This window comes from Leptosomus discolor, chromosome 12, assembly GCF_034619465.1.
Source record: "Leptosomus discolor isolate bLepDis1 chromosome 12, bLepDis1.hap2, whole genome shotgun sequence".
In the NCBI taxonomy this organism is placed as follows: Eukaryota; Metazoa; Chordata; class Aves; order Leptosomiformes; family Leptosomidae; genus Leptosomus; species Leptosomus discolor.
In genome coordinates this window covers 6,259,060-6,276,272 of record NC_141402.1, presented here as the reverse complement: position 1 = coordinate 6,276,272, position 17,213 = coordinate 6,259,060, and the positions used below count along the sequence as shown (strand labels likewise).

At 38.7% G+C, this 17,213-nt stretch overlaps 1 protein-coding gene across 1 annotated transcript in view; it reads right to left on the bottom strand.

The window, feature by feature from the left end:
- TUB (TUB bipartite transcription factor) overlaps positions 1 to 17,213 on the bottom strand; it is a 153,583-nt gene that overhangs the window by 19,962 nt on the left and 116,408 nt on the right. Inside the window, exon 4 of the mRNA XM_086472147.1 lies at positions 6,397 to 6,534. Within this exon, the coding sequence (XP_086328273.1) occupies positions 6,397 to 6,534 (138 nt within the window). The remainder of the gene's footprint in view (positions 1 to 6,396; positions 6,535 to 17,213) is intronic.

Below are 17,213 nucleotides of genomic sequence, written 5' to 3'. Positions count from 1 at the left end.
GAACATAATTGTATTTGTACACATCATGTTCCTCTCTGCCTGTATTTATACATGCAAATGTTTTGCTGTGAAAAGATGTTCAGCAAATGGTATTTCCTCTTGGTTCTTTTACATTAACTTGTAAGTACAGGAAAGAATGATTAACTGATTATTTACAGAGAGTCTTTACTGTACTTAGGACACCATGAAAAGACACATTTCTAAATTATTTGAAAATAATTGTTATAATTAATTAAGAATCTCTTCACAGGACATTTGCTAACTAAGAAAGAAACTAAAAAGAAAAGTATCGTACATCAGAGAGGACTAATTGACCTCAGAGACTGAATAGCAAGTGAGATTACATATCAGGAAAGGAACGTAGCATAGAAAACAACTATTTCTGTCCCTACTTTACAAATGAAGAACTGCAGGATACAAAAATTCTTGTTCTCATTTTATAAAGCATTTAAGACACAAATTCAATATACGAAGTCAGGCCTATTGCTCACAGACTAAGTTTTAAGAACATGCTTAAGCTCTTTGCAGATCAGAACTGAAGAGCTGACCACGGTCAGCCAGGAGGTCTCTGGAAGAGAAAAATCTCAAGCTGCATTTTCTGACTTCAGTTACATACAACAAGGGTTCTACAACAAGTATGTCCTTCCACTACGAACACGCTGTCAGCAATGCAGGCACACTAGAAAATTTTCTCCTTTTTCTTTTGTTTTTTTAAATGTGCCTTCAAAGGCCAGATACCAGACAGCTAAGCCACTGCTCTGACACAAGTCATATCCATGTGGATAACACTCAAGGCTGCAGCCAGCAGCAACACTGCAATCGCAATTCCTCTTCAAGAACACTGCAGAGGAGCTCTTCCTCCAACTTCGGGCTGGCAGAATAACCCTTCAAAGGTCGGCTGACCTACTCCGAGGTCAAACACAGGGAGTCGGTCCTCAGAAATCTGTCCTTATTAGACTGACACCAGAACAAATAGAGTTTCTGTCCTTTAAAGAACTCGGCTTAAAGCAAACCCTGCTTCTGCTTTTATTGTCTCAAGGGACCTACATTTTAAATTAAAAAGACAAAACAACAGTTGATTTTTATTTTTTTTTTTAAAGCTGCATTTATCAAGAAGTGCGACCACTGAGTAAACAACATTTACTTCCAGAACAGTGGTACAAGAAAGTAGCATGGCACAAATCAATAAGCGGAAAAGGTTCTTTCACAGAATGATTGCTTACGAAGCTCTAATAAAATGGCTAGAATGAAATAGCATGAAATTATATCTTCTAGAAATGTAGAACTCCATTGCTTTTAAAAACAAAACAAAACAAATATATATATAATTTATACACACACCTATCTCACTGTTGGGCGAAATTTTCCTCAAAAGGAATTTACTGAAAAAGCAGAATGTTTAAAGGGGGGGAAAGCATTTTTTTGTCTATTTTTTAGGACTGAATAACCTTAAGTATATTGTAGCTGTCAATATTTTGTAAGCTACTCCCCAGCATACGCGTGTTCTCATAGGGGCTGTGCACCCACTGACGTAGGTTCAAGCAGCTGCAGAATCACAAAGGGATTTGTTTATAGGGAAAGGAGGCAAGTAGAAATTTTTTTAGGAAAGGACCTCTGGAGTTGATTTAGTCCAAACTTCCATCAAAAGAAGGACTATTGCTAACACCAGATCAGGCCACTAAAAGCCAGTGCTTGAGTACCAAGCTCTACATTCACTTTGATGAAATCTAGCAAACTGTAGCCTGAACTGTACTTTCATAAATCTCTATCCTGAGGAGGCCAAAATGATTTCTTCACAATCAAGTTCTTGTGTTGCCAAAGCACAGCCTGAAAGGGTTGTCAGCTCTAGAAATAGCAGGACTTTTCTCGGTGGAAACTCATTTATTGTCCCTCCCACCCTTTCTCTTTAATGCATAGGGAAGCCGAGCTAAATCTACTCTACATGAACTTCCCTCCCCCCATCAGAAAGGAAGTGTTATAGTGAGAAGTGATGCTTCTTATCCAACAAATGGTGCTGCTTTCTTAGTCAGCCAGCGTTAATGTAGTTGCTTGTTTCACATAAAAATGGGACAGGATGCACAAATCAAAACAGACAGACAGGCGTGAAAGACAGAAAAGAAACACGGAAGAAGCAAACCAAATCAAACCATGAAATAGCCATCCTGGCAGAAAAAGTGCTGTGTTGTCAGAGCAGCTCCTTTGCTTTCTGACTCTCATAAAGACAGCAGGGAATACCCAACATACTACATACATTTAAAGTACAATGTAAGAGAAAAATTGCTGGGAAGGTATTGTTTATTTGAACATTTTAAGCTCATCCAGATTCCTGATTTCAGTGACAAAAATCTTCATTTATATTGCACATGGCAGCAAGTGAACCAGTGCGGTTCAGAGCAAGGTTTTCCTAGAATATACTTACATGCTGTGAGTGCAGAGTGCTAGAGAAAAAAAAACAAACAAACCAACCAACCAAACAACAACTTTTCACAGAATGATTCCTGAATTTTCATATCAGAATTCACTTTGAATTAACTCCTGGCTTTGCAAGGTTTTCTTGGGTTTTTTTAAAGGTTCCACCCTCATTTGGTTTCACCCCATTCATTGCACATAGCCAAAAAAGCACTTTATCTGGTATATTTATTCAGTGTTTCACAAACCTGTATTGGGGGAGAAAACCCAACCCAACAAAAAACTCCACACCACTATATACCTGTAATACTTTCAGGAATCTCAATTTTTAAAGAATCATCAAGGTATTTGATATCTAAAGATTCTCTGATTTTGTATTCGCAATACCAGGCACGCTGCAGACTTTTCACAGGTTCCTGCTGCAACTATTTTCACTTGTTTGCATTATTTTTCAGTTGAACCATGAAGCGATACCATACACCAGGTTCACTAACACCCTTAATCACCCCTTACTAGCGTCACAAATCAAACCAGAATTTGATCCATTATCTCCACTGGAAAGACAACCATTTTAGATATTCATTTGTTACACTTTGGGATTTTTCCTAATACTGAATACTATGTCAAGCAATAAACTGGGAGACCAAAGCTTTCAGAAATACCAGTGTAATGAGCTAAGCTACTACAAAATATCAATTTACTGCATCTGCAGGCTGTCCCACAAAAACAATGTTTCTCTTTAAAAATAGGCACAGTGTATACTAGATACTGCCACTAAGAATGAAATACCAGTAATAATCAGAGATTTAGAAAAAAATGCTAAGTACCGTACTACCCATCGCAGAATTACAAAATGCACTGACCCCTAACTTGAGAGGCACAATCAGCGCTACATAAGTAATTAGCCACATGCTTTTTCTTACCTTATGTCAGCATAACCTCATTAAACCTAATATTTCTCTCGCTTTTGTCTTTAGCACATTGTTCTGATCATAGTTTCATCATTCTTCAAGCCACTTAAAAAAGCATTACACATCTAAGACCAGAGCACAATCATTACACTACAGCTTCAAAAGCTATTCATGTATAATTATTTTTGCTCTGAATTAGCTTATTATTCATAGGATCTGGTCTAAAGGTTCTTTTTTTCTTAAAGCACAGCGAGCTTGGCTATGCTTAGAAAGGTAATGCTCACTATAGCTTAATACTAACAGAAACGTTTAAAATGCTATTTTAGCTTGTAAAGTACATTCACTCCTCAGCATTCATCCTGCTCATTTACAGGACATACAAAGGTTACAGTCAGAGCAGTCAGAGTGGAGACAAAGCCTGAAGCAAACCCAAAGCTAAAAGCAGAACCTAAAACTTCCAAGATTTGGTCCAATTACCAATGAACGTCCAACAAAATCTCTTGTGCCACAAAATGGTCTAAAACCATTTAGCCTTCATCCATTTTCATTAATTAGATCTGAAGTTATTAACAAATCCATTCAATATCATTACAAAATCTTTTCTTAAGACTCACAGTCTTAAAAGTAACTGAAAAAGTGACACAAGTTCCACTACAGGGTTCTGATACCACTTGCATTCTCTTCATTCCTAAGGAACACAAATTAGCTATGTCTGTAGTGGATCAATCAGTAAAATCCCTCCAGAATTTTAAAGTCACGTTCAGTTTTACTTTTTCATCCAGTAACAAAATTTTCTGCAGCTTTGATAAAGATGCAAGACTGAAAATCCAGTTATAGTCCCCTGCAAACACTCCCAAGTTTACAACACTATCAAAGGTAAACTAGACAAGATTCCAAGGGTGAAATTATACATGAATGAACAGTTAAATACCAGTGTGCGGAAAAAGGAGATGAGCTGTATGAGAAGGTGCTACATGCAGGCTCTGAACATACTGTAACCAACAGGGATATTTGTTACTTGAGATTTGTTACTAATCATCAATATAAACTTCAGGAGAGGAGGTACTCGAAATTTGCTTTAGTATAATTGATAACACCTCCACTCTATGGAAACATACACAAGATGCAATTGTTGGGCAACTGCCAAAGGCCAGGGAAGACCACGCAGAGCACAGCAGGACGGGCAGTAAGAATTGCAGCAGAAGCAGAGTTTCCATAGCTAACAATATTAGTTTCCCACACATAGAGAAGCATCAGCATGCAAAAGTTCTCAGTCTACACAAAGTGACATTACTTTTACTGACACAACTTGCTTCTGTTAAAGCACGCTAACATCTGTCTGCTTGGGGAATTTTTCAGAAAGTGAAAAAAATATTTTTGCCATATGAGAAAAACACTAGGTGTTACCTGCTGTGAGATAATAAAACACTGTGCAACTCCTTTACAGCAAGCACACACTGCTCATGGACTAGCTTGCCTGCATCTAGCAGGTAAGTTCAAAGAGAGCTACCCAGCAAATGCAGCCCCAGTATCTGCAGAACAGCCCTGGAAGTCACGCACTCAGATGATGACAGTTTCTTGCTATGTGCCTCACTAGGCCTGCCGCTAGGCTTTTGCTCATGGAAGTTCATCAGAAAACTGCCTAGAAAACGTGAAAAAAATGTATACACACATTGCTGTTAAATTTGTCAAATCAAACCTACTGTAACTGCCCAGCACAGTATCTTCAGTTCTGAACATAGTACAGACATAGACACCCATGAAGGCAAAACGGTCATTACATGAGATGAAACAGAGCCTCAAGGTTTATGCAGTAACCACAATTTAACTATTACCCTGCATAATGCTCGGTTACAGCCTTTTAAACCAGTAAACAAAATTTTACTGTTCAGCAAGATGTACGTCAAAATTGAACTAATAAAGTCTTTACCTCGAGGTCAGGCTCTACAGCCTGTCTAACTTAGGGCTGCCTTTGCAGCCAGAAGGACTACAGACATAGAGATGCTGTAGATTCAGATCGCAAGAATTACACTGCAATCTGTAAAGGATTTTGATAAGGTAGGCTCAAGTCCTGCAAAATCCCTATACATAAGCCCTAATACTCTGACCCCAATAATTACCCTTATTAGTCATTGCTCTTTAAATAGAGTTGTCAAAGGATATGGACTATTTTCTTACTTAAGCCATAATGGAGAGACTGTTGGACATACAGTACAGTCCAGGCAGGATCGTGTTACAGTTGCCTTATCCAAGAACCACAAATTACTGAAACCATTTATTAATGTCATTACTCATTCACCATCAAATGTGAAGAAACTGTATACAGTAGAAAAACCTCTCTTTTCTTGTGAGTGTGCATATGTACATAAAATTTGAATACCTCTAAAGTAGCTCTTGTAAATTCTTCCATCTAATCTATGTAGCTCAGATAGCAAATCTAATAATAGCGATTTCATTTCTACCTACTTTTTTGTAATTACCAATAGTGTATATTTTTGTGTCTACCTAATCTTACCCAAAGTCATTGCAGAAAATTTTTCTTACAAACACCTCGCATATGTCAACAAGGTGGGACAGGGTAACACCGAAGTAACACCTTGAAGAATCCCTTCGAGGATGTTGTCTCCATTTTGTTGAATTCATTTTCAAAATGCCCACTTAACCTCTAATTTGTATAGTTTAAGCCTCAGTAAGAGTCTGGACAGAAATGACGGCAATTTAAGGCTGTTTCTCCAAATTACATTACATTCAGGTAGTTAAAAAAGCACATTGGTGTAAGACAGTTCTCACTTTAACAGTGCAGGAAAACACCAGCATCTCTCCATCAGTACTCCTCTGCAATTTGAACAAACACTCTCCTTTGGAAAAGACTCAGTTTACAAATTTTAGCCCTCCTTCACTCCCAGGTTGTACATGTCGAGACACGATGAAGTCTCTCACATTTTTCCAATCTCACAAAAACTTCAAGAAATGACTTTCAGGCAATTTTCATAAATTCAAGGAAAAAAAAAGGCAAAAGAAAAAGAAGTATTTCGCAGTCCATTCAACATCTGACATTCAGCCGCATGCAGCTAACCTTTGTGTTTCCCTTTTTTCTCCTTTCTGGTGCTGCCAGTCTGACAGCTCGCAGCTGCTGCCTTGGTTTTTTTAGTTGGTTTCGGAGCTTGGGCATCCACTACCACCTTTACATCTTCCTGCTCCGCCTCCTGCACTGCTTGAGAGATTCAGGGTACCCCACCAAAAAGAAAAACAGAGAGAGAAGAGAGAAACAATAAGAGAGAGAAAAAAGAGAACGAATTGAGAATTCTGTGAAGGCATAAAAGAGTAAGCAGACATAGCAGAGTTAGTTTGGTATTTCTGACAATTCATGCAGAAAGGAGAGTCAAATAAAACAGAATTTGCAAAAAACCTGAAAGTGTTAGGTTAGCTGGGATGTATTTACTAACTTTTTCCTTCTTCCAGTAATATATCAGCTCCTAACTTTCAGGCCAAAAGTGAGATCAGAATATTAATGTGTTTCTGAGCTATTGTAGGAAGCACTTTTCCTCACAGTAAAGCTTTGCCAGATTGATCATCAACAGTGGCAGTATAAAGGCAGAAAAATTTTCTTTAGACATTGTAGTGCCTATGCTTAAAGCTACATCCTAACCCCGTAAACAAGGAATCATTGGAAGGTTATTTTCAAAACACATCTTGCACATTTGTATATATCACAGTATGATGAGTAGAACAGCCATGCATTTAAGGTGAAACTATACCTAAGCTGAAATTAAAAACTCCTCGTACTTTGTAACATACACAAATTAATTAATTCCTTATAAGTCTCAACATAATATGCACGGCATAAACTGTGAATGTCAGCATAATTCATGCCATGCTAGTTGTTTTCAAAGTAAAATGAGGCTTTATAATTTTCTAAAAGCATGACACACTTCGAGGTCAACATCTGAATCTGTGAAAGCAACACACACAATAACTCTTTCTTCTGGCCAAGTCAAGCCTTGAAGTGAAATAATACTGAGTTTACAAAGGCATAAAAGCAATTACCTTTGTGAAATACATAAAGGAATCATCAAACTTCACACCCCAAACAAAACAACCTGTAGGTGGACCCTTAGAGATTTTAGTGCCAGCTGCTGGTCACTGTTAATGGCTAAGCCCCACTGGCTTCACCTGGGGACTGTGGTTTACCTTGGAATACCACCCTGGCACCTGGGGCCTCCCACCATCCCTAACTAAAGTACTTTCTTTAAAAGGATAAAAAAGTGCACTAAGGAACCCTACTGAAAAGAACTGGTTGCCCATAAAATGACTTAAAAAATATCCCGACAAACTTCATAAACCCCCACAAGACCAAATGATGCTCGAACGGAGCATGGACTGCCAGTAAACTTTCTTTGAAGGGGGAAATTCTCCCTCAGCTTCTGGTCTGTGAAGCAACCAAATCCTTCATGCGCGTGAATAGCAATAGAAATACCAAGGAGATTCTCAGAGGAGTAAGATGAAATGATTTAGCCATGTCTGTGTAGACTGTAGCTTACAAACTCACAGCTCCTTTTTTTATTATGCAGAGGAAGAGTTCAAGTTTTATAGAGGATATATGTTAAATTAGTAGAGTGACTAAAACCCCAAAGAAACAGCTTGTCACTGCCAACTCCTCATTCCTGTCTCTATCATACACTAATCACAAGATTGCAGTCCCTTTGCTGAGTGTAAAGGAGCACTGGAAATGAGTAAGACACAACCAAAGCAGTGAGTGCACAGGATGCCAGGGAAAATGGCACATAAAAGGCAGTACACTGGGTCCTATTTCCACAGGCATAACAGCCTCGGACTAAGCAGGGAACCAGAGAGTCCCCACTCCACAGTCTTTTAAAAAGTGTGATCTGCCAACCCAGCAATCTATCCTATATTTGTAGTTCAGTCTCTCTTTAAAAACTAGGGTGTACTCTTTTAATTGTTGTAGCGATGACAATACACATTACAATTAAATTCAGTACTTTACAAATTACCTATATTAAATGTCCACACAGTTCTCTAAATCATTTTAAATATGGCCATATTCATTCACTCAGATGAAGCATCATTTACTTGGTCCAAAGCAATGATTAATCAGCAAAGGATTAAACATTCTGACATTGCCAATTGAAAAGTTAAAGATTTATCTTCACTATCTTGTCAGCTATCCTTTGATCTAACAAGTAAAGCCTGAAGCTTTTTGAACTACTTTTGTCTCAACTTTCAGCAAGAGATATCTGATTATAAGTACAGCGATAGAGCTCCAAAGCACAGAGGAGGAAATATTTCCTTTGCTTTATAAAAGAGAACAAGATTTCAGCCCCATAGCCATTCTGAGCATATACCATTGCTGCTGTCTATGGTAAACAGGACTTTCAGACATAAGCAATGGACACTGCAAAATAAGATATAAACCACAAACGTGCAGATACTGCAGCTGGGTTCACGAAAGGAACTGGCATAGAATTTCATGTTTCTAAACGATGCTTTTCTGGGCTTTACCATTACATTTAAAGCACTACCTCTAAAATAAATCCAAATCTAATCCCAAAATATCACCTCCACCACAAAACCACCTTATGCTTAGCTATTAACTGTTTGGCGAATAGCAGACCTTGGCTGAGGCGCATCCACTCACTAATGTTTCCTCCTGCGACTGCAGATATCAACAAACTGTGTAGTTTTGTTACCGACTGTACACATTACTTCAGGACAGCACTGAGTTCCAGGGGACCTGGCTACATACTTGCATTTAAGCACAGTGTGAGCACTGGTCTCCCCTGCCCGTAAGCACTAACCTCCTCAAACACCTCCCGTGCCAGCGCTGCCCATCGCAGCGTGGCAGGCGGGGAAGTTCACGCAGCACAGCAGTTCTCTCAACAGGGCCAGTCAACACTTTGATCCTGGCAGAGGAGTGGGCAAGGGGCTATCTTCTGAAGCCTGGTGACCTACAGAGAGATGCCTGTGGAGCTACCCTGCTCAGCAGGTCCAACAGATTTAGGTGCGGAGCAAAGTAAAAAATTCCGTTTTCTGTTTCCAGTGCTTTCTCCTGCCCTAGAGAGTTGTAACAACCATTTCTGATACCCACCCCACTCACTCTTCAGCTGGTCATTAGCATGTGGAGCTTTGAACCTACTGAACCAGCACTCCTAGTCTGTCTTTGAGGAGATGAAGCAATTTGTAGAGGCAATGTTTATCCCCAACCATGTTGTTAGAGGATCAAATGTCTTCCCCTCTGCCCTTTACTACATCTTTTGATCACCAGGTAACAGTCTGACAAGAATTTCCCTTCTCAGCAGGTTAGGAACCTTGAGACAAACTCTAACCTGCACTCTCCACAGGCTCTAGATAGCCCCATAAAACAATTTACAGTTCCCAGCAAGAAAGTCTGAATACGGAAAATGAGATAAACTGGCCTCCCTAGACAATATTCACTGATATGACAGGATGATGATGTCCTTAGATGTTAAAAAACTAGAAACAACGATAGGCAGTACCACAGGATAAAGAAATTAAGAACCTTAAATGCAGCTATACAGGGATGGAGTTCCAAAGACTGTCACTCAAAAACGCATTAATTTCAGTACAAAAAGAAATTTAGGCAATTTTAAAAAACTGCTACTGATATTAAACAATAGGAGACTGCCTTTGAAAATCTAGCCCTATGCTCCATATGCCCCACCCCAAATTATTAACATCTTCAGTTAAAAAAAAAAAACCCACACAGATTTTCTATTACAATTATTTGTTTATACTAGAATTTGCATTTAGACAAGCCAAAAATGGAGGAGTATGTGTTGTGGTAAGACAGAATTCCAAACAGCAAGTAACACTGGACTCTCAGATCTGGTGTTTCAGTCTCATTTGGACTCATAAATTTAAAAAAATAAGTTTTGAGATAAATGGCAAACTTTCAAATAAAACAATGACATGATTTTAATTTTGGTGTTATTCATCCATGCTCATTAAATCAAGTACTGACTACTAACCTCAATACACTATTATAAAAAAATACTTTTGGAGAGACAGAAAAGATTGCAATATTAATTCAGGACCCGAGCTGAAAAGAAGAGGGGGAACACCAAACAAATACAAGATGAGTGTAGAAGGACTTGCATCAAAGCCAAGAAGGGCAGTGCCCTGGCTTTGCCCTGCATCACCAATGCCTAACTGCTAAAAGTAGGAAAAAGAAGCCTCTCCCATGAACCAGTTGTGCTGGACAACGCTGCATTTAGCAGGGATAAAGCTACAATGCACAATCAAACAATGCCATTTGTAAGTTAGTTCATAACTTGTGATACAGACAACACAGAACTGAAAAAAAAGATATTGAAAGGTAGTTATCCACACATATTTATATGAATGAATGAAAAAGAAAAGCATGTTTTTTCATCTGGCCTTCATGATGAGAAGTTCACACAGGAAATCAGTTTCAAAGTAGCATGCAATGAAAATGCAGATTTTTTTTTTCCATTTGCATGACAATTTTTCTTGATATGAGTGCTTGCATACTCTTCTGATCTTAGAGGAAGAAATAAAAAAAAATAATCTATGAATCATAATTTACCAATCTCTATCACATAAAAATGCCATGTGCTAAAAAAAAAGTGGTTTTGATCAGTACATTATGCAAAGAATTGAGTGGAAAAAATCACAAAAAGAAAAAAAAATTAAATTAATACATTAAAAATTTGTGCAATCTGTCTGTACAACTCCTTAAGTAGAAAAAGGCTGAACGAGACGAGGAGTTATATGAAGCAAGTCATTGGCTCAACTGTATAAGGCAAATATTCATTCTATTTACCGGTGCCCTCTCAACAGTAAAAGTGAAATCCAGAATGAGTACCATGCAAACAAAGACAACTGCAGTTCAGTCGGGGTGCACCTTAACAAATCAATGCAAATCGGTTGTTCTTTTCTTACTGTTGCCTGAGACGATCCTGTGTTCCATTGTAAGAATGGCTTGTTATTTCGCTTCGTAAAGTTCTAGCCTTAGTGAATCTTGCTGCTTATTTGGGCTGTCATTCATTATTACTTTATTTAATCAACTTAGATTCTGAACTGGTCTAGAATTTCTACAGTCATCTAAAAGTCACTGGATTCTATCAGAAGTATTCTGAAGATGGGCAAACCCACTATATTTTACAATGCAATGAAAATTTTTTTATTAGTTTTATATAGACAATAAAATTAGTTAGTTAAATACAAGGGCCTGAACTAGGGCAAGGTATGTTAGATACAACTTAATCACATGCAACGATTTGATTTCTGCTTCAAAATGCTTATAATCAAAGGCATTACTCCTGCAGCTAGTAACTTAGAGTCCGATTCCAGATTCCCCAAAGCTTATGTTGTCCATACATTCCCTCTGGCTCCTGGCAGTTTATGTATACAACACTGAGGTGTTGATCAGGCTGATTTCACAAAGGTGAAAATACTCATAAGTGAAACTGAATGCGAATGGATCGAGGCAAAAGCAACGCATGTACATGAGAACCTGATGCTGCTTAAGGACATTATTAAAAGCTCATTGCTATAAGATTTCCTCACAAAGAACAAAGGAAGGAATTAAACAAAAGATTCTTCTTAACCCCCGTATAGCTGCTGTCTGACCCTGGGGAGGGGGAAGGAAAAGGGAGCACATGAAATGGAGAGTTAATAGCAATGAACCAGACTCTTGGGGAAAGCAGACAACTAATAAGGAAAGCTAAAATTACCCATGAAAAACCTATGCCAGGAAGATTAAGGACAGTAAGAAATTACATAATTATTTAGTGTATCAGGGCCCTGAGGGCACAAGTAGGCTTTAATTGCCCTGATGAACCTCCCCAGGGGCTTCCACCCATGCCCTGCCCATGGGCCAGGGCCTCTATTGGAGCTCAGCCCAGGGCTACGCTGTAGGTGTGCTGCTGCCCAGCTGGCTCTCCCGGGAGGACCCTGGCTCTACGCTGTAGGTAGCTCATCTGCTCCACGGACCCCTCCCACGTACGCTGCAGCCTTGTCTCCTGGCCTAGTCCCCCTTCTGCCCGGACTGGCGCCCTGGAGGGCCCCAGCCATGGCTCATCCCTTGTCGTGTCTGGGACTGGGTACCCGTCCGCAGCGGCCGGCTCTGCCTGCCATGGCCGAAGCCTGTGGGACAGCGCTCCATCTGCGAGGGCATGGCCCATGCTGGGGTCGCCCGCACCTCCTGGCCCCTGCCGCCGCCAGACGCTGAGACGGTTGAGGACAGAAAATGATGGCTAGCTGTGAAGTAGTAACTGAAAGTAAACATACTTTAAGTGGAACTTTAAAGCAAAGAGAAGGGAGTTTTTCAAGCAATTTTGAGCAATTGCCTCCAAACTTCCTTCTCAAATCTTTCAGTACCAACAACTACAAAAAGATCGCTAAACCACTTGCTACCCGCTGCTCTCTGATCGTTGCTGCTGGGTTAGTTTGTTTATTTTGGAAATGTACTAGTGCAGTAAGGACTGCTGATAAATCAAAAAGGTGCTTTAAAGGACGAAGGTGAAGAGACTGCAGCTGAAAGGGAGATTTCAGAATATATGCTTATTGGAAGTTAAGTATTTTGCCCACATGATACTTGGAGTGCTGCCTGATCTCTCAGTATTAATAGGTTTGTGCACAAAACATTCCTCGCTATCTTCAAAAAATAAACTAATACCTTCTCATTTCAAGGTCAGTGGAAAACAGGGATGGTGAGACACTGTTTTGAGGAACACACAAATGTATGGTTTTTTTAAATGAATGGTAAATTGATGTCACCTTATAAAGCTGACAGCTTGATACTCATCATAAAACTCTCTCTCATCATTCATGGTAAAGGAGCAGAATGACACGTCAAATTTAACAATCCAGAAGCCTGTTCAACACACCACACAACCATTACATCTAGATGTGATGCCAAATGTCAAAGAAGGAGAGTAAGAAAGTAATTTTGCCTTTTTACACATCGTTAATCTAAATCTCTAAATTGGAAGTTGCCATGAAAATTACTCCGAGAGTATCTAATTGAAAACATTTTTAATTTCAAGTCAAAAAAAAAAAAGCCACAGCTGCAACAAAGTATGGTAATATTAATGAAAGCATATCTGGCACTCATTCAAATCTCTGCCTTCCTCAGTGCTGTGAAAAGAAAAATCACTCCCCAATGGAAATTCACCATTTTCACAGAAGTAAAATTACTATTCTCTGTAAAAATGGGCTTTCAGTATTTGCATTAAATGTAATTAAATAATGTAAGTAAATTGTGACAGTAACTAGTGTACCCCTCCATTCTACTTGGCCCCAGGAATGCTCAGTATGTATTTGCAAAACAGATTGAAAAGAACTGTACTCAGAGCAGAATTTTGCAATGTCATATCAGGCTAAAATGTTTGTTCAAGTTTTCAACAAACTTCACAAAATAAGTGGCGTAGAGATACCTGCAGACAAACCAGCAGATGTGACTGTAAGGCATTACAGAATGGAAAGTAAAATGTAATAAAAACTTTAACAGGTAGCAGTATGTCCTTATGAAGGACACTGAATTGGAAATAAACAAGAACACAAGAAAGAGAACACAAAGCAATTTGTAAGTGAACTCTCCTACGCAGAGTATTCCAGTGAATAAATGACTTTGTTGTCTTTTATATACAACGTAAACTTAATAGCAATACAAAATACTGTTATTGCATCTTATTTCGCTATTTATAATGACGAAATAGCAATGAAGTCATATTTGGTACTGCAAGAGACAGGCATTATTTGTAATAGTAACAATAGTAATGGAGCCAAACATTATGGAAGTTACTGAAAGGATACCTACTGCTTGAAATGGTAGGCAGATACTTTAGGGTCTAACCTACAAGTGTAGTCCCAAAACTATAGTAATACTTTAATTTCAGCAGGGGCGGGGAGAGGGGAGAAAAAAAAGAAAAATAAGGACGCACATTCACAATTTTACATGAAGACTTTCTGTTACCTCCATATACTCAATTTTGTCCAAGACTTATCTAGAAATGCTGACATGAAACTATTTCTCATGCTCATGTGCCTATGTTCCTAGATGCACAGATTATAAAATAAGAGGTTCTGTTCCCATGAAATACATCTCTATAAACCTTTCCAAGTAACAAAAGCAATTTCCTGCATGCTTGGTCCTACCTGATGCTGACAGGCAAGCACTGCTGACCACTGGCTAATACCCCAGCTCAAACTCACCACTCACGGACGGAGTGCCAAAGATTCATTTTATCTCGAGTTGGCCTGTTCAACTTCATTCGTGTCAGTTCCCACAGATAACTCAAATACTTTTGGTGTTAGAAGTTAATTAGGCATTATGCCAACAACCAAAAGCTTTTAAAAGGATACATTACATGCAAGTCATTTACAAGCTACAGGATCTGAAAGCTTTTACCTGTAGGTGAAATATGGTCAGGAACTGAGAAGAAATGATCTATCTGGAGACTCGTGCATGGTGAATTCTGCAGGGCCACTTCCTCAGTGGAAGGGCACCCATCTCATTAAAAGTCTTACGGCACCCAGAGGAATTGCTAGTAACACTTGGCAGGGAACAGGGATACCACTTCATCCTACCAATGTGTCACCTCTCTGCTTTGAAAGTATCTAAGAAAAAAATTACGGTGATCCTGGCAATACTCCTCCTTAATCTGTGGAGATATGCTTTCAGCAGAGCCCTTTTGTTATTTATTAAACTAACAAAAAAGAAACTCAAGAGAGTCCTGTACCTGCTCAGGTTCATATTGAATTAGACTTGTCCCAGGAATTTCAGTCCTGAGCCACACAAGTGTAGGAAAGCCACATCTGTATTATCCCCTTTGTGAGTTGCCCCAGCTGAGCTCAGTCACAGCCTTTAATTAACATCCCTCTATCCTACTGCATCTTAGATTTATTTGCACTTCCCTTTGGCTCCAAGCTAGATGAAGCAAAACACGCACAGCCAGAGGACTAGTAGCAATCACCCTGCAACTCCCTGCAGAGGTTCAAAAGCAGCCAAGGGCCCCTTTATATGGAAAAACTTATTATCAGCTTAACTAGCGAAATATGTGTTCCACTGTATCTGCCTACAATTAGCTCACCAAGCCGACGGTCTATTCCAAAACAAAAGTGACTGACTTTTCACTCCACACTCTTGATAATTATTCTGGAATGAAATGAGTTTTCATTCCAGAGTACAGTTGCCCATCAGGGAACCATTGCAGCACAGATAACTGCATCAGAATAAGCTATGGCAGTGTATGAAAGAAAATTTCCCAGCGCATAAAGCCTAACATCTCAGAATTGCTGAGATGTTATCTCTGACCTACTTTGCTCAAAGTACCATAGAGATATCTCCACACAGGCATCCAATTATTTGTTGAAATCAACAAGTACTTTTGTGCTACACAGAATTAGTACAAGCTAAAAAAAAAAAAAAAAAAAAAAAAAAAAAGAGCGTAAAGGAGGAGGATAGGTGGAAAGAAGTGTTCTTTTTGTAGCATTTGCAGTACAGGAATTGATTTCACAAATATGCTCATCTAAGCAATGTAGTTCATTCAGTAGACCGTCAACTCCCCATCAAAGAGTCATTCTTAACTTAAAATTAGCATGCCCATAACAGAAACAAATGAACGGAAAAGAGCAGAATAGTTCTTTAGAAACAGCCCAGCTGTCTCATGCATCCGACACTCCGACATACAAATGTTTTCATTGAAGGGGAAAAAAGTGCCATCCCTGAAGCTGAATACCATAGTTAAAAATGGCCATCAAAACCTAACTACATACCATGCAAACAGTGTAACCTAAGACACTAAGCACATTCCCAGAGAAGACCACACCAAAAAAGGACACTTCTGGAGTTCTTATATTTTCAAAAGCAACATTCATAACAAAGGATTTTACAAGGCAATAAAACACTTTACTAGGTAATTAAATTCTCCTAAGTTGGCTTTTGCTAACTGCACAGTCTATTACAAGTACAGCTGCCCCCAGGGATTAACAAGCTCCAGGTTGAATGAGAGACACATTACTATATTTTTTTGCTTCTCTGAAACCTTGTGAAATATTGAAAGGGTCTGAGAGGCAAATTTAGAAAAAAACAATTTAAGGAGAAGAAATTATTAAGTATTCCAGTAAATGGTGTGGTGTATTACAGGAAGGGTCACTTTTACCTTAAGAGCACAGTTAAATCTCACTTAAGTCAGGAAGTCCACTCGTGCAAACTGTTGCGAAATTTAGCTCAGTGCAGATATGAAATTTGCTACCATTTATGGGACGATAATGTCCCACATGAAAAGTAAAACCTTGCTTGACTGACAATACAGATTTAGTATACAGTGGCACCTGTGTACCATAAGATACTATTTCTTACAACAGTTCTGTACCTTTGATAAGCTATTGAGTGAAAGAAGAAAAATTCTGTTTTCTCTGATTAAAAAATGAAGAAAACAAACTAAAGTTCTGTGCTAAATCAAATTCTTATGTCAGATTGGAAAGAAATCTAGTTTCATCTTAAAATTTTCCTCCCAGACCCTGAGAAAAAGACAGTAAAGAGAGGGAAATATTACTAATGCTTCTAATATTTATTAGAAACATATAATTAAAATACCATGAAGAGAAAAGATAATCCTCCATCTGAAATCACTTATGGTAGCCTATCTGCTTGCCAAAGCAAGACAAAAAAGGCCCATTATTAATGAAACCTTAACATTTAATCAAAGCAATTTTCAGTTTCTAACAACAAATTCTGTAGCTCTAACCACACCAAAAAATCCCACCAATTGCAAAATAGGGGTAGAGACTGAATTCTGCACTTCTTACAGTGTGATTAGTTATTCCAGTAAATAATTGCCGTCTCCTTGTTGAAAGGTGTAACCACAAACTGATAATGAAATGACA